This window comes from Pollachius pollachius (genome assembly GCF_949987615.1).
Source record: "Pollachius pollachius genome assembly, chromosome: 1".
Taxonomy (NCBI): Eukaryota; Metazoa; Chordata; class Actinopteri; order Gadiformes; family Gadidae; genus Pollachius; species Pollachius pollachius.
In genome coordinates, this window is record NC_136934.1 from 28,161,593 (window position 1) to 28,180,171 (window position 18,579).

The 18,579-nt window shown below is 46.3% G+C and overlaps 1 protein-coding gene across 4 annotated transcripts in view; it reads right to left on the reverse strand.

Annotated features, from left to right (window-relative positions):
* kif13a (kinesin family member 13A) overlaps positions 1–18,579 on the reverse strand; it is a 105,816-nt gene that overhangs the window by 16,049 nt on the left and 71,188 nt on the right. For all 4 annotated transcript variants that reach the window (XM_079755679.1, XM_079755678.1, XM_079755680.1 and 1 more), the window contains exons 17-25: positions 12,868–13,090; positions 12,441–12,603; positions 11,420–11,566; positions 4,413–4,562; positions 3,740–3,904; positions 3,134–3,304; positions 2,693–2,844; positions 2,482–2,614; positions 2,028–2,174 (exon numbers count right to left, since the gene is read on the reverse strand). In XM_079755679.1, coding sequence (XP_079611805.1) covers positions 2,028–2,174; positions 2,482–2,614; positions 2,693–2,844; positions 3,134–3,304; positions 3,740–3,904; positions 4,413–4,562; positions 11,420–11,566; positions 12,441–12,603; positions 12,868–13,090 — 1,451 coding nt within the window. The remainder of the gene's footprint in view (positions 1–2,027; positions 2,175–2,481; positions 2,615–2,692; positions 2,845–3,133; positions 3,305–3,739; positions 3,905–4,412; positions 4,563–11,419; positions 11,567–12,440; positions 12,604–12,867; positions 13,091–18,579) is intronic.

Sequence of the window (18,579 nt, forward strand, 5' to 3'; positions counted from 1 at the left end):
GTCGTCAACTCCCCTCAAAAATATCAATAGCTGAGCGGTGTCGGTGGCATCTGTGCTCTCGTCACATGCAATTGAATAAAAATCCAAAGCACAGGCTTTTTCCAACACTTGGTGTCTTACGTTTGCTGATAAGTCTTCAATTCTCCGCACAACTGTGTTCCTGGACATGCTAACATTGTTAAATTCCTGCATTTTCTCAGGGCACATTATTTCAGCAACTTTTGTGAGACACTGCTTTACAAATTCACCATCGGAGAAAGGTTTCCCATGTTGTGCAATCAGTTTTGCTACCTCATAGCTAGCCATTGTGGCACTTTCTTGTGTTTTGTTGGCCCGACTAAAAAACTGTTGCTGAGTTTGCAGGCTTGCTGCCATCTGTTTCACTTTAATTTGTCGCTCGGCACCAGTATAGGACATGTAGCTGCACTGATGTTTAGTTTCATAGTGTCTTCTTACATTGTAATCCTTCATCACGGCAACACTTTCCTTACAAATTAAACAGACACACTTCCCCTTGACTTCTGTGAAAAAGTATTCATTTTCCCACCGTGGCTGAAATTTTCTGCACTCACTTTCGATCTTCCGTTTCTTTGGTTCTGCCATCTTTTCTTACGGGCGGGAAATTTTTTCTTTGATTGCTCTTGTAATGGGGAGTCACCTGACTTGTTCGAACAATAGCTCCATCTAGTGAGTTTACTAAGAAATGCAATAAAGTCAAGCAAAAAAAAAAAAAAAAATTATTAAAGAAAAACTTCTTTTTTTTTTTAATCTGCTGCGGGCCAATCAAAAGTGGGCCGCGGGCCGCAGTTGGCACGCGGGCCGTAGTTTGGACACCCCTGCACTAGAGGATGCTCTACCAACTGTACCTTTAATGCAGGGAGACGCATTAACTAACAGTTAATTAATCTAGGTCTAGTAATCATTTACTAACGGTGTTAATGTTAACTAAGGTAGTGGTGTTGAATTGTTAGGATTTAGTGTTAATTAATGAGTAATTGTTGTACTCTTATTTTAAAGTGTAACCTGTATTTTTTTTGATATTGAAGCATCTATAATTTTTCTGAAAAATATTGTAGAAGGATTATAATAAACTAACAGACACACACACACACACACACACACACACACACACACACACAAACACACACATGCTGATAGAGACACAGCACACAGAAATGTTCTCAAAGCGATCAAAGCCACCCACAATCCTACCTGAATGGTACAATATATACTCCATTCAGTATACATACTCCACAGACATACAGCTCAAAACCATCTCAGGCACTGGTACCCACTGGGCATCCACCATGCTAAACAACATCATGCAGGAGCCATGCAACGGCAATGGGATCGAGGGCGGACATATTGCACTTGGAGCCCGTCAATGGCCACAAGCAGGCAGCACTGTTGGTAAGTGAGTGCAGCCTGGAGGGCGGGGGGGGGGGGGGGGGGGGGGACAGGCTCCCGGCAGACTGGGGGGTACATTGGGATTACCGAATGAATGTTTTGAGTGGGGGCATGTGTGGTTGATAAAAACGCGAGAGACCATCCAGGCATGTCACCCCCCACACACCAAGTCATGCCATTGTCTGGGGTCACATGAGTACAGCAGGCCACCCATCATGCCTAAATTTGATCCAACATTGCAGCACGAGGTGTTAGTAGACTGAGTTGATACCCGATAACTATCCATATCGTCCACCACCTCTGTCTGGCAAGAGAGAACACATTCAGTCATGTAAAGGAGAACCGGGGAAATAGCTTTGTGAACATCTCCTCTGTCCTGAATACGTAGGTCCATGCTGAGAGCACACACACACTGCAGAGTAACTGATGAGTCATTATTGACCCTTCCTTCAGCGCCATCAGTAAAACCATCTATGGGGCGCTCGTGAGACCCAGGCTGATCACACTGAGCTAGTCCTGTGGAAATGCAAGTCAAATGTTTTCCCACACTGACAGAACAATGCAGATTTCAGTGGGTTCCCTTCATTTGTTCCCACTTTGTGCCACTACTTCATACTGACCTGATAGCTATCCAGGGGTCTCTGGAGCTTTGTGGAGCGGACAGACACGCAGCCAATAGCGACGGACAGCACAGCCTCCACCAGCAGAGGTAAGGTACCCGAGTGTTGAACCGGCTTCACACACACCTGGAGCCTCCGAGAGTGACCCTGTGCACCATAACACACAGAATTATCTTTTATCTACTCACATGCATACATGAAGACGAACACAGCCTGCAGACACACACATAAAGCGTTTTTACACTGCCAAATATACCTCTCTTATTTTGTCTTATTTTAAACTTTTTCCAGGCATGGTCCACGAGTTTACACTGACCACACACACTGGTACAATGTCCCCTCTCGAACCCTACACATATTGGGGGTTCCATTTTCATGTAAATGCAATTAGACGGCATCGCGGTACTAGGGCCAGGACTTGGAAAAAGGGCAACACTTGAGTTATTTCCCAGACCTGCCGCAGCTGAAAGACTCCCCCGGTGCTGACATCCTTCCCTGGCACCAACTCCACATGCGAGTACTCCCCCTGCTCGTTTAGCTCCTGGATGGAGGCCCACAGCTCAATCCGGCGGGACACCTCACTCCACCTAGCAGTACAGCACCCAGGTCACCGCTCTGATGGCTGAGGCGCATCAGCAGGCCGTGCTTGTGTGCGTTCACCATACCTGTCCCGGAGCGTGCGACTCTTGGCCTGGAGCGCATCCAGCTGCCACGGCGATGGCCCCGTCCCGGCGCAGCGATGACCCCACACCTCGATGGCCAGCGCCCCTTCTGAGATGAACTCCAGGAAGTCATCTGTCACGTGTACCACGTGGTCCTGCACAGAGAGGAGATAGAGAGGTTCCATTTGGATATTGAGCCGTAATATCACTAAACACTGGCAAACTGTGTACAAGTAACCATTTAAAACACACAACGGCAGCGCCTCTGGTGTGACACTGGGTACTACAACTGTTCAGGGGCCTCGGTTTAGTATCTGTACTAAAGTCAGTTTGTTGATGTCCTCCTGGCTTTATTTTGGCCGTTACCATACTCAGTTATGCTTTTAAATGTAAAAAGGGCTCCCTTTGCCTTGTGTCTCCTATGGGGACAGTCCTCTGGCTCACCTTGCAGTGGTCGAAGCGGACAGTGAACTGGGCCTCGGGGGAGTGTGTGGGGGCGTCCGGGCTGACCATGGGAGGAGCCACTGTGGGCTCGGTCTGGTCCCAGAACGTGTACTGGCAGAAGACGAAGTTGGACAGGTTGAGGGGCAGCCCCGAGGCCTTCTTGATGTGGACCTGCAGAGTGGAGGGGGGTGCAGGGAGAGGGGAGCAGGGTTCTGGATGTTAACACGTGACTGGGTCTTCATGAAGAGGTTAACTGGCATAGGAGGGTCAGCGCCTGTTTCTAAGCAACCCTGTGTAAGACCTGACTATCCAAGTGAGTTCTGATGTTGAGTAAACCGTGGAAATTTAATGTCACCGTTCTGTGACAGACAGCCCAACACTCAATTGACCTCAACATTGGAATCATAAGCCCATATTTAATTTAGCATTCTCCCAGTATTCAATGTAGCAGTTTATTGCATTGCATATTAAATCCATGGCATTAAGCAGAAGGTAGGGGTTAGGGCATGTTGCTCCAGGCCTACAGGTGGACCGTAGACATAGAGGGATGTCCCAGGACCCTGGGCTGGAACCCACTAGGCTAGAACATCCAAAGTTGCTCTTTACCCTGCAGGTCAGCCTCCTGGCCATCAGGACCACCTCCCCGTGGCCGTCCATCACCTCGTAACAGCCGCTCTCGCTTGAATTCTCTGAGGAGTCGTCGCCCCACGCAAGGCGCTCGGGCAGCGGGCCGCACACGCGCAACAGCTCCACATGCAGTCTGCCCGCCACCTGCAGGTGGGGTCGGAGAATAGCTCACTGCAACACACCATTGACTGTGGAGATAGGTCTGTATTAAATAGCCTACTGATGTCATCATCTACAAAGAAGGTGTTTAATAAGTATGTTTAGAATATTTATGTTTCTTCCTTTATTTATCAAATGTATCTGCTGTCTTGCAGTCTTTTTTCTTAATCATTGGTTCACGCAGTAGGGCTTCCAAACTGCAGTAGAATTTACGTTCTTGGCAAAGGTGGAGTCAACAGATTGTGAAACTGCAGGGGAACTTACTGTGCAGGAGCCGCTGTGGAGCATTTAAATCTGTTAGGTTATTGAATGCTCATACCTCCCCCTGATGTCTGATGATTGGTACTGCATAAGGTTAGGTTAGTGAATGCTCATACTTCCCCCTGCTGGCTGATGATGGGTAATGCATACGGTTAGGTTAGTGAATGCTCATACATCCCCCTGCTGGCTGATGATGGGTACTGCATATTGTTAGGTTAGCGAATGCTCATACCTCCCCCTGCTGGCTGATGATGGGTACTGCATACTGCAGCTTGACATCGTGGTAAAGGCACTCCAGGAATATGTTGGCTACTCCGATCAGGTTGTGGTTCTCCTGCGCCTCATAGAATGGGTCCAAGTGCTTGCTGTTCGCCTTGTAACACTGACCGAAACAATAAAGTAACATGAGACAATATGCTCTATGGATTAGAAGCCCAAGGGCCCCTAGGCACTGAAGCCTATAGCCCCCCCCCCCCCCCCGTTACAAACATATGGCACTTAAAAAACTTTTGTAGTAATGTAGGAATCTTCTAAATACAATTTTGATGTGTTTTTTGGCATTTTGGCATTTTTTGGACCAGGATGTATCATTAAATAGTGAAGGCCTTCACCGCTGCCCATACATTGTTGTTGATAGGCTGTATAAAAAAGGGTTGGTTCGCACGTTCGATCTCCGGCCCAGATAGGCGAGTTCTCCAACACAAATTTGGGTCAAGGTTTACAATAATGAAGTTCCACGTGGTATCACCTCAACCACTGCACAAAAGCCGCTCAACCCAGGACAAGGGAAGAGCATGAGGAGGAGCCAGATGCAGACACGCCCGGGGCTGACCAACTACCACAGGACCAGACCCAGCCGAGCCAGGAGCCACAGCCACATGATGATGCTGAAAATGGCGAGCCTGCTCCTGATCCTCTACACTGGTTGGGCCAGATTCCGCTGGCTCAAGGACAGATCCCGAGGAAGGATGAAACTACGGAGGCAACACAGACCTGGAACAGCCAGGAATCAGGGGCTAGTACTGAAGGAAGCGTAAGAGAAACACAGGACAATCCAGCCCCGACACATTCAGGACTGGTTAAAAAGGAAGAGAGTATATGCTCAGATACCACCGCAAAACCGAGTTAATGAACAAATTATGTTTACTGTTATGTCAGGTAACCAATCGTTATGTGCATTAACTTTATGCACATAACGATAAGTATGAACTAGCTTGGAGGAAAAGTCAGTGTAAAGTGTATATTCAGCCAAAACCAATGAAATGGTGTTTGACAGTAAAATCACAAAAACCATGGGACTACAACAGTGAGTACAAATTACAAATGAAAGGATATCGACTTCTTAAAATAGTGTCAGAAAGAACATTCAACTTTACACTAGAAGCAGAAGTCCAAAAATCAACCGGGTAAGGTTGTTGAATTTGACCAAAGTAAGTCAGGAAAAACTTCAGATAATGCCAAATTAAATACAACCACAGCCACCGATAAAGTAGATCAAGCTCCAGTTAGAGATATTGGGAAAGATTCAATTGTAACCGCTAATAGATTAAATTCGACTCTAGATGCAGGTAAGATTAATGAAACTTCTGATGTCAGGAATTTAGCACAACCTTCAATAACTAATGTAACTTATATTAGAGAAGAAACAACAATACTAGCAATCACTAATGTAACTTATATTAGAGAAGAAACAACAATACTAGCAATCACTAATGTAACTCCCATTAGAGAAGAAACAACAATCATGACAGAGCCAATAAACACACTAGCAAAAAATGGTACAGCAGCTACTGTTCAGAGTAAGATAAAATAGACAACAATAATACTAGAAGAAGTAGTGATGACCACAACAATGACACCAAAAGAGAATAACTTAGAAACACTTTTGTGTAACTGCAATATTAATGGTCAATTCCGAAATTATGATAAATGAGATCACAATATCGACATTCACGTCCAAAACTATCACCGCTGAAATCTTAACATCAACACCCATGTTTCTTGAAGAGACTCTTGTAGAGCAGGCAATCATTCCTGAGGTTAGTAAGAACTTTGAAAGTATTGATCGCCACTCAACAGCAAGAGCACTAAAACAGTATAACCCTGGCCCCTATGGACACATTAGAACAACAGATCAATTGCTCGAACAAGCAAAAGAAAATAGTTGGTATGTTTGAATGGCTGGAAAAAAGGTCTGGTATGTGGGGAATGTTGGTAGCCAAAATAGGTATAGTGCTCTTGATAGTATTTACAGTGATAGGATTGATTTTCTGCTGTTGTATTCCAATAGTCAGATCTGTGATAGCATCCAGGCTCTCTAAGGAAATGGCCCTCATGGTAACTAGCATAGATGAGTCGAAAGATTGGGAGTGGAAGCTCTATGGGGAAATAGATCTGAATGAAACTGGAGAGGAGAGCAGACTGTGATAATCAGACACCAAGAGGAGGTCTTAGGTCAAACTGGTGACCTCTCCATGTGAGCCGCGCCCTTGACGAGAAAGGGATGAACATTGGGCTCCAGGGCCTGATGACGGCGAACAGGAGTCACGACTACACCAATGTCCAAAACCCCCCACATGCACACGTTAGTCTGATACATGAAGATCACAGGAATCATTTACTCTATGTATGTTTGAAGAAAAGCTATGATTTTTAAGTATATTATTATGTCACAAATTTCTGAAAAATCAATTCTTTGAGTATATTATTATGTCACATATTTCTGAAATGTCAATTTTCAATGCATGCTGAAAATATTATGATATGATGACTACATGTGGGAATTTTAGGTACGCATGTGATATAATTGCACGCTGAATGTGGAAGAGATCAGACTGTCCTAATGATCTATCTCACTATCTCTTTCTTCTCTCAGATTTCACCTCCCCTGTGTCAACAGCCAAATCTGCCTTCTACCGGACCAAAGTTAACTCCTCCGCCTCAAACCCCAGGAAACTGTTTTCCTTGTTCTCTTCTCTCCTCAACCCTCCCTCCCCTCCTCCTCCTTCCTGCCTCACTGCTGATGACTTTGTTACCTACTTTACCCAGAAAGTAAAGGACATTAGCTCCTCTTTTATCACTGCCACCATCCTCCCTCCCCCACCCCCACCCCCACCTCTGTCTTTACCCAATTCATCCCTCTCACCTCAGACGAGGTTAACAGAATTATAACATCTAACCATGCCACCACCTGCCCCCTTGACACTATCCCTTCCTCCCTCCTCCAGGCTGTGTCAAACGACATCCTGCCATTTCTCACCGCACTTATTAACTCCTCCCTCACTTCTGGCATTGTTCCATTGTCTTTCAAGACTGCCAGAATAAAGCCTCTCCTCAAAAAACCAACCCTTGATACCACTGACATCCAGAATTACAGACCGGTTTCTCTTCTTTCATTCCTCTCTAAAACATTGGAACGTGCCGTCGCTAACCAACTGTCCTCCTATCTCTCATCTAACAACCTGCTTGACCCTCACCAGTCATGCTTCAAAAAAGTACACTCCACTGAGACGGCTCTCCTCGCGGTGACTGAGTCCCTCCGTGCGGCCAGAGCCTCGTCCCTCTCATCGGTTCTCATTCTCCTTGACCTGTCTGCAGCATTTGACACTGTGAACCACCAGATCCTCCTCGCCATTCTCGCCGAACTTGGCATAGCTGAATCTGCCCTTTCCTGGTTCAAATCCTACCTGATGAATCGCACTTATCAGGTAACATGGAATGGCTCCTTGTCCAAATCTTGCACGCTTGATACAGGTGTCCCTCAAGGCTCTGTACTGGGGCCTCTTCTGTTCTCCCTCTACACCAGATCTCTGGGCTCTGTAATTACATCCCATGGCTTTTCCTATCACTGCTATGCTGACGACACTCAGCTATTTCTCTCCTTTCCCTCACCTGACAAAGCCCTGATTGCAACACGCATATCTGAATGTCTGGCAGAAGTCAGCACCTGGACAACTGCCCATCACCTGAGGCTTAACCTCAACAAGACTGAGCTCCTCCTAATACCAGGGAAAGATTGCCCACACATGGACTTACTGGTCACTGTTGAGAACATCACTGTATCTCCTTCTCCAACTGCCAAAAACCTTGGTGTAGTGTTGGACAATCTGTTATGCTGCACCGCAAACATCACTGTAGTGGCCCGATCCTGCAGATTTGCACTTTACAACATCCGCAGGATCCGGCCCTTCCTCACAAGGGAAGCAGCTCAGCTTCTAGTCCAATCACTGGTCATCTCCCGCCTCGGCTACTGCAACTCGCTCCTGGCTGGACTCCCTGCCTCTGCGATTAAACCCTTGCAGCGCATCCAGAATGTGGCAGCGCGCCTCGTGTTCAACCTACCAAAGTTCTCACATGTAACCCCCCTCTTCCGAGACCTCCACTGGCTCCCTGTAATAGCTCGCATCAGATTCAAGATGATGGTACTGGCATACAAGGCAGTCGATGGAACTGCCCCTGCCTACCTCCAAGCATTAGTAAAGCCACACACCCCAGCTCGATCCCTCCGCTCAACTACCTCAGCTGGACATCTGGTACCGCCATCGCTAAGAGCAAGCAAAGGTCGATCAGCGAAGTCACAACTTTTCTGTTTAGAGACCTCAGTGGTGGAACGAGCTCCCTACCGATGTCAGGATCGCAGAGTCGCTCAGCAGCTTCCACAAAAGACTCAAAACTCACCTGTTCAGAGCTCACCTCGACTCTGCATAGAAACCAATGCACAGCCACCATTGAATGTTGTACGTCCTGGCACTTTGCCAGGACGTACATTGCACTTATTCAAGGTACTTAATTGTGTAGCATCTACAGTAGCTGCTATCATTGCTTTACACAGGGAATGGGTTAGCCTAGCGATTGTAATACTTTCACTTGGTTCTATGAACATCTTTACTGTACCGACAGCGATATATTGTTTCACTTCTTATGACAAATGTACTTATTGTAACAAATGCACTTATTGTAAGTCGCTTTGGATAAAAGCTAAATGCCCTAAATGTAAATGAATGTGGAACATTGGGTTGTTATTATTTGACAGGTTTTATGATTTCATATGAACGGATTGCAGGGATCAAAATGCTAGAATAATGTAGTAAATAGTACCTAAAAAACAGGTTGAAATTCCTGAGAATTTTGCAGGTTGAAAGACCTGATCAAGTTTAAAGGTTTTTTCTGATAACCAAATGTAGTGCTATTCTGGTCTAAAGGCCTGGCACATTGTCTTATGGATCACTTAATAAGGAAGGGAACGTGTGATAGTTTAAGTAAAAAGGAAGTATAACTGCTTTCTTTTTGTTGGGACTTTGGCAGTCCCAAAAGGGAGAATATATATGAAAGAAATGAACCATTCTTTTTTATGGCAAACTATGAGTATTATCAGGCCTACATATCATAAAGATACATTAATAGTGGAAAGCAGCTAAATCATCTCTGAATTCATAGGAGAGACTCGACACGGCGCAAGAGAGTCTGGGGTCAAGGCGTACTGACGTCAACTTAAAGTTTAGACAAGCTGCAGATGTGGACAATATATCACAAATGAATGCATGGATGACCGGCCTTACCATAAAATGAGAACTTGTATGCAACCATATGGGGAATAGCTTGGTGTGTGAGAATAAAAAGGCCGGGATCTTATGATCGGCAGTGCTTTGCAAACTATTCGGTCTTGTTGATGCTTGTTCAACAATAAAGTCTTATGTCATACTTGCTCCGGACTCCTCGATTCCTCATGCTCTCTTAGTTAGTTGAAGTGATAGAATTTGGTTATTTTCTACCACACTCTAACTTCCTTTAGGTTAATATCCCGGGACACTTCCCACCACCTACTCCACCCTGTCCCCCCTCACCTTCTCCAGAATGGTGCTCCTGCCCTCCCTCCACTTCTCGCCCAGCTCATCAATACCTCTTTGACAACTGCTTGTTTCCCATACTATTACATAGAGAAAGTGAACCTTCTTTCAAAGAAGTACACACAACCTGTCTCTCTCCTACCATTTATTTTCAAAACACTTGAATGCCCTTTCTCTAGCAAACTCTACCTACACCAGAATAACCTTCTCGACCCTAACCAGTCCAGATGCAACCACTCAAATGAGACTGCCTGTACTTACTTGCTCACAGAGTAACTTCCCATGGCTAGAATAGTATCCATCTCTTCTGCTGTAATTCTGCCGGACCTTTCAGCAGCCTCGACACAATGAACCAACAGATCCAGGTGGGTGTGATACTGGATGACTATCTTCTTTTGCTGCCGACATCCTTGGGAAAACCCGCTCTTAAAGAAATATACTCCATAACATCAGGATGATGTGTTCCTAACTCACCAAGAAACCGTGCAGGTTTTGGTCTAGACTGCGACCTCCTTGTGGCTGGTCTGCCTGCATGTGCTATTTGTCCTCTGCAGCTCATCCAGACTGCAGCAGCCCGGGTGGTCTTCAACCAACAGAGGTTATCCCAGTAGCCAGACCAATGGCAACCCTGCCTTAGCTGAATCTCTGAAGCTAAGCAGGTGTGGGCTTGGTTAGTACTGGATGGGAGACCAACTGGGAACACTGAGTTGCTGCTGGAAGTGGTGTCGAGCGTTGGCCAGTAGGTGGCACTCTTCCCTCTGGCCAAAAACATCCATCCCGATGCCCCAGTGCAGTGACGTGGACACTGTCCTGTGGAAGGTGCCGTCCAAGGACGTAAAGCCGAGGTCCTGACTAACTGAGGTCATAAAAGATCCCAGGGCACTTATCGCAAAGAGTAGGGGTTTCCCCGGTGTCCTGACTAAAACTGCCCAACCAGGCTCATTCAATCTGGCCCCCTCATCATGCCCCTATATAATTGGCTTATTCATTAATTCCCTCACTCTCCACCTCAAGCTGGTGTGTGGTGAGCGTTCTGGCGCTGATTGGCTGCCGTGCATCACCCAAGTGGGTGCTACACACTGGTGGTGGTTAGTGAGGTTCCCCCCCACTTCAGTGTTAGCGCTTTGAGTTTCCAGAAAAAAAGCGCTATATAAATTCAATGAATTATTATTATCCCACACTATACCAATCCTCCACACCGTGGACTGGCTAACAGTGGCTGCTCAAATCAGATTCAAGACACTGGCTTCTGCCAATCCTACATCCAGGACATGGTCCACCATACACCTCAGCCCGTCCACTACGCTTTCTTACACAGCATTGCTCTGGTTCATGCCCCCTCCAGATGAAGTGTCATTCCTGTGAAGTAACCCTCCTCCTCTGCCTGGCTCACCATCTCCTCCTCTGTGCCTTCCTTCCAGTCTCTGTAGTGGTCCCTCATGTCCACCAGCTTGTTCTCCAGCCTCTCGATGGCCCACACCTGTGTTCCTTTTCCTTTCCTCCGCACCTGAATGGCTGGTTCGCTCACGATGGCTCCACGCTGCAGAGGGTCAGGGGTCAACAGTCAGGGGTGGCCCATGCCCCAGGGCCATCCAATTGTGATGCAACTCACTGTCCCGACTTGGCCAATGCTTAGAGTATACAATTATAAAATATTATATATTAAATCAAAACCCTCCAGTGTTCTTTAATTGGCCCCAGCACAAAATGCCACAGTATGGTGATGAATGATGGGAATAACATCACTCCATGATTCACCTGGTTGAATAAGTTGGAAAGATCTCCACATTGGCCCAGTGGCCAAAGAAGGCAGCGTTAAAACTTAAATGGTGATACTGTTGCACATGGTAAACATGTTGTGTACATGTTGTTTATGAGAACACTTTAGTTATAATTATTCAGATCAAATAATACCATAAAAGTTTCAATACAAACTCTTAGAAAACATTGGTTTCATTAAGTATCATATAGGTAATGAATCAAAGACCATCTAACTATCCTTCATAGTTACAATTTACCATTCATTAAAAGCTGTTGCCACTAATGTATTTATTTAATAGCTCTCGGTGAACAATGGCAGTTATTCTGAATCAAAGGGTTAATATAGGTGAACCCTTAGCTCGTATTTCAGTGAGAATTTGAGAATCCTTCAGTAATTTTAATGCATCTGAGAGTACCCATCAATACAATACCGACATAGTTATTCAAATGAATTCATAAATTCACAAACTGCTGATATATTTGTTTAGGGTCTAATCACTCATACACACTTGTCATCAATAATCAATGGGTAATCAAAGTATTCCCCTCTAACTGTTTTCTAGATAAAAGGTCTGTCTGTCTGTGTGTCAGTGTGTGTGTGTGTGTGTGTGTGTGTGTGTGTGTGTGTGTGTCTGTCTGTCTGGAGGCCTGACCTTGCGGTTAGCACTGAGGTTGGCTGCGGGGATCTGGAGGGTGACCTGGTAGTCTGTCAGTTTGTTCATCTCCTCTGCCAGAAAGTTGGCTTCTCGCACCAAAGTGTTTGCTTTCACTACCTGCTCCCTTAGCCGGGAGAGGCTCTGTCGGAACAACTCGTCCCTGACAGAGATACATATGAACACAAGCACACACACGCACACACACACACACACACACACATACACACACACACACACACACACACACACACAGCCAAAAACAAAGAGACAGTTATTCATGATAATTAAAAACAAGTAAGGAAAACTGCAAGATTAAAAAGGGTGTGATGATATATATTTTTGTAAACGGTGTACTGTCTTTGATGTTCGAAAGTTTAACTTCATGTGTCCATGTGTTTGGTTTGAGGGTGTCAGTGTGTCCCACCTGTCGTCGGTCCACAGCCGTGGCTTGCTGTGGGGAGTGTGCGTGGCGAAGGCCAGGTGCTCGCTGTTGCTGCGCTGGTGGTGCTGCTTTGTCTTCTCGGGCGAGAGCTGTTGCCGTAGCGACTCCAGCTCCCTCTCGTACATTCTCCTTTGCTCCTCCAGGGCAGTCCGCTTCTCCTCCAGATACTGCTTCTCCAGCACCTGCACCACGTTCTGCATGGGGTCTGCAGAGCATCATCTTCCTCATCATCATCTTCACAGCAATCATCTTCATCATCATCATCATCACCATCATGATCATCATAATAATCACCCTAATCTTGATTACATTATTGTTTTGTTACGCGTACAAGTTCCATGTTGCAGGTATGCGTTTCTATTCAGGACGCCTTTAAGACACGTGGTTCCAATCGGCCTATCGCGTGACTCCAGGAAGTAAATTCATTTTGCGTCTAGCTGGTTCAGTGTTCCGTTGAAAAATGTAAATCCAGGACAATTTAATTACATCCGCCAAAATCTTGTGCTTTACATAGCATCGTTGGTACGTATTTTGATTTAATTTTAAGGTAATTATCACTATTTTGTCAAGTTTGTATAGTTTTCATTGTAAGACACTTCTGATTTCTCTGCCCTTTATTTGTGTGTTGCAGTTTCACCTTTTCCCATGTGCGTCCAATAAACCTGTGGAAGTGAGATATACGTCTGCAGAGTCTCGGTGTTTTCGGAAAGAGTTTAGCTGGCCGTCAGGGTATTAACAGACATACCGAGGACGGCACAGTGAAACAACGACTATATAGCAAGCGAGATAAATCGGAGCTAGTTGGAAGCCAGCCGACTTGACGTCGTCACACGCATCCAGTGGACGATCAACGGAGCATTCTCTACAGTCAAGTGCTACAGAGGAGAGTTTGCATGGAAGTACAGCAATACAGGAAAACCCGCACAGCGCATCGTTAAGGACACGCTCACAAGTATGTTGTTCAAAGAGATCAAGTTCATCATCAACGGGGTCTGCAGCAGTCAGAGCAATAGCAAGAGCTGAAGCAGCTAAGGCGTGGCTATCCTATGCTGCAGAGGAAGCTAATCATCTCACAGCAGCCTTACATCAGCACATACGAGGACAGCCACGAGCCATTCAACAGGCTGCCTGGAGACATTCGTCTACCTCAAATCAAGTCCAGCGGTGAGCATGCTACTCCTGCACACCACTACAGACCACAAAATCATAACACCAGGCCTTCTCCCGCACGCCACGCCATACCACCAGACTCCAATGATGGCAGTTCACACATAAATTACTTTGTCAGGTATCTGGCCCGCCGTGAACTCGTCGCTACAGGCTTGCTTCACTTCAATGACAAACCCCAAAACTACAGAGCATGGAAGCGTTCCTTTTTGACTGCCGTCAGCGACTTACACCTGGAACTGACAGCTCAGCTCATTGACAGTTTTCCAGAAATAATGAACCGAGATGGACCTAAGCTGACAAAGCTGGGCGATCTACAGATGGAACTGCAGGCTACTAAAGCTGAAGGAGACTTACCAGGCCTAACCTTCCTTGACACGGCGAGAGGCGTCAACCCAATTGTACAGAAACTCCCGTCTCGTCTCCAGTACAAGTGGGTGAACGTTGGTGCAGCCTACAAGCGTCAAAACCAAGTGAGCTACCCTCCTTTTGCCTTCTTTGTCGATTTTGTAAGCCAGCAGGCTCGCATTGCAAATGATCCAAGCTTCAGCCTCATCGGCTACACAGACACGGCCCCCAGAACAGAGAGGATAGCGTGGAAGCCGAACAGACAGCGGGAAGTGTCCGTCCACAAGACAGATGTGAGCCTCCAACAAGATACGGCGACGGCGACAAACTGTGTCTGTTGCACAAAAAGCCACATCCTCTCCGTAAGTGCCGAGCATTCAGAGAAGCCCATTGATGAGCGCAAAACACTCCTCAGAGAAAACAATGTGTGCTTTAAATGTCTCTCTTCCTCGTCTCACATAGCAAAGAATTGCAAACTAAATGTCCAGTGTTTCGAGTGTAAGAGCGACCTGGACCCGCACCCTGGCAGCAGGAGGCTTACCCTGCTTCTGAGTATGGCGGGGAGGAGAATAGAGCTTCACCACAGTCTCAGGTCACCAACAAATGCACGAAAGTCTGTGGTGGGGAACTCACAGATCGCTCCTGCTCGAAGATATGCCTCGTCAAAGTGTTTCCTGCCGGCCACAGAGAAAAAGCAGTGAAACTGTATGCGATCATTGACGAGCAGAGCAACAGGTCACTGGTTCGCCCACAGTTCTTTGACATGTTCAACGACCAAAGTCCAAGTGCTCCTTACACACTGAGAACATGTGCTGGAGTGAAGCAATCCACAGGCAGAAGGGCCAGTGGCTATGAAGTGGAGTCTCTGGACGGAACTGTTCGCGTCCCATTGCTAAGCCTCATAAAGTGTGACGACATACCGAACAACAAAGAGGAGATTCCGACCGCCGAAGTAGCTCTTCACCATGCTCATCTAAGTTCAGTGGCACAGCTCATCCCAGACATTGACCCACAAGCCCCCATTATGCTTCTATTGGGACGGGACATTATCAGAGTACATAAAGTCCGCAAACAGGTGAATGGCCCTCACAACCTGCCTTACGCACAGAAGTTAGACCTGGGGTGGGTCATTGTTGGAAATGTTTGCCTAGGTAATGTCCATAGACCGCTGACTATTAGCACGTTCCACACAAACACCATAGAGCTGCAACGGCTCAATCTCTTTGACACGTGCCCCAACGTGTTCCATGTGAAAGAGAGGTTCAGTGAAACCCAAGCCACCAGTGAGCCTCCAGCGTATTCTGAGAGCACTAACGACCTTGTTGACCCGAGCACAGACCCAGACATCCGCCCTCTGGTTTCTGCCTTAAACACCACAGCCTCACACAAGCAGCTGGATTAACAACGCTTTGCTAAGTTTTCTACCTGGAAGTCATTAACTCGAGCAGTCACTTGCCTCGTTCACATAGCCTGTCATTCCAAGACAGATCACGGAGAGAACAGAGTATGCAAGGGCTGGCATTACTGCAAAGCTGAATTCACAGTCGAAGAATCAGAGAAAGCGTCAGCTGTAATCATCCAAGCAGTTCAACAAGAAGTCTACAGCCAAGAGATGAAGTGCATTCAAAAACAAGAAAAGATGCCAAAAGCAAGCCCTCTCAGAAATCTGGACCCGTTCATTGACACACGTGGCCTTCTCAGAATTGGAGGCCGTCTTCATCATTCAGTCTTGATCAGAGTGAAAAGACTCCCCTGATTATTCCTGGCCAGCATCACATCACCACTTTGCTCATCAGACACCACCACGAGCAAATCCACCATCAAGGCCGTCACTTTACAGAGGGGGCAGTCCGTTTAGCTGGCCTTTGGATAGTGGGAGGGAAGAAAAGAGTAAGCAGCACTATCCACCAATGCATAATATGCAGAAGGCTCAGAGCTCCACTCAGCATCCAGAAAATGGCTAACTTGCCAGCCGATCGTCTGTCAACGGATCCTCCATTCTCCAGCGTGGGTCTCGATGTGTTCGGCCCATGGAACGTCTCCTCACGTAAAACCAGAGGCGGCTTTGCTCAAAGTAAAAGGTGGGCAGTGATCTTTACGTGCATGAGCATAAGAGCTGTGCACATTGAAGTCATTGAATCCCTCGACACCTCTAGCTTCATTAACGCGCTACGGCGCTTCCTTTCAGTGCGCGGGCCAGTCAAACACATTCGCTCTGACCGCGACACGAACTTCATCGGCGCCTGTAAAGAACTGAAGATAGCCTCAAACATTAACGGCACTGCAGTGAAGACTTACCTCTCAGACAAGGGCTGCACCTGGTCCTTTAATCCCCCACATGCATCCCATTGTGGTGGATCATGGGAGAGAATGATAGGGCTGGCAAGGAGAATTCTGGACACAATGTTCCTCCAGCTGAAAGACAAGCTCACCCACGAAGTGCTGGTGACCTTCATGGCAGAAGTCGCAGCGATCATCAACGCCAGGCCACTTGTTCCAGTGACTATGGACCCTGATGACTTGTTCATTCTCACGCCAGCTGCTCTTCTCACACAAAAGACGAACATTGTTCCTGCTCCTGCGGGTGAGTTTGGAGTTGCTGACCTCTACAAGTCCCAGTGGCGACAGGTTCAGCACCTGTCCAACACCTTCTGGGATCGCTGGAGGAAGCAATTTCTCCCAACATTGCAGACCCCCAAGAAGTGGCAGTCCACTCAGCCAAACATTCAGCCTGGAAGTGTTGTCCTCCTTAAGAACAGCCAAGCACCTAGGAATGAATGGCCTCTTGGACTGATTACACAGGCCTTCCCTAGCAAGGATGGGAAAGTGCCCCAGGTTGAGGTGAAGATCATCAAACCAGGTGGGACTAGCCTCTTTCTCAGGCCAGTCAATGAAATAGTTCTCCTTTTACCTCCAGAGGCACAGTAAATGGACTGTTTTACAAAAAAAAAAAAGGATGGGCTGTGCATTGACTGTGGGGTGACGTGTATCCACGTCAGGCGGGGAGTGTTTTGTTACGCGTACAAGTTCCATGTTGCAGGTACGCGTTTCTATTCAGGAAGCGTTCCCTTTAAGACACGCGGTTCCAATCGGCCTATCGCGTGACTCCAGGAAGTAAATTCATTTTGTGTCTAGCTGGTTCAGTGTTCCGTTGAAAAATGTAAATCCAGGACAATTTAATTACATCCGCCAAAATCTTGTGCTTTACATAGCATCGTTGGTACGTATTTTGATTTAATTTTAAGGTAGTAATCACTATTTTGTCAAGTTTGTATAGTTTTCATTGTAAGACACTTCTGATTTCTCTGCCCTTTATTTGTGTGTTGCAGTTTCACCTTTTCCCATGTGCGTCCAATAAACCTGTGGAAGTGAGATAAACGTCTGCAGAGTCTTGGTGTTTTGGGAAAGAGTTTAGCTGGCCGTCAGGGTATTAACAGACATACCGAGGACGGCACAATTATCAAATAACATAATAAGCCAACGCATCCTGGTCATAAATACAGCTGTAAACATGTGTTTTCTGTCGATGGCCGTATTCTGCTCCAATTGAAATCCGGTTGTGATCAACATAGCACACATCTATCCACCCCTGGGAATACATTGGCACAGCAGCAGTACGAGCAAAATTGGGGATGTAGGCCTCAAGACTATCTAGGTTGGAAAAAACCCACAGGATGCTGCATTAATTAGGGGGCCAACGAACTCCGTAGGAACCCTGTTATAATCGTTAGTATTTTTATTATTATTAGGGGTCCTACAAATCTGTAGGGTGGGTGTAGTAAAATTGTAATCATTAGGGGTCCGAGCAGCGAAGCTGCTTGGTCCCCTATTGTTTCTTTAACGGTTTTTTTTCTCCCAAATTCTGTAAAAGTCATACTGCAGCCTATACCGTAAGTCGAAAACTCTTGACAATTTCAGGCATGGTTACCAATAACCCCCAATACCAATAAACCCACATTTGTGGTATTGCACCCAAAGGTGGCGCTATTGTAAAAAATCATGAATTAGGCTTATTCTCCTCACCAGATTGACCTGGACTGAAAATTCTTTCATAACATTAATCTCTAGAATCAGATGCATCTATAAAACCCCGGTCTTATGCCCCTTTTCCCACAATTTCACATTAAAGCCAAACATGAAAAAAAGATTCACAGGCTACAAAATAATCAAAAATTCAGC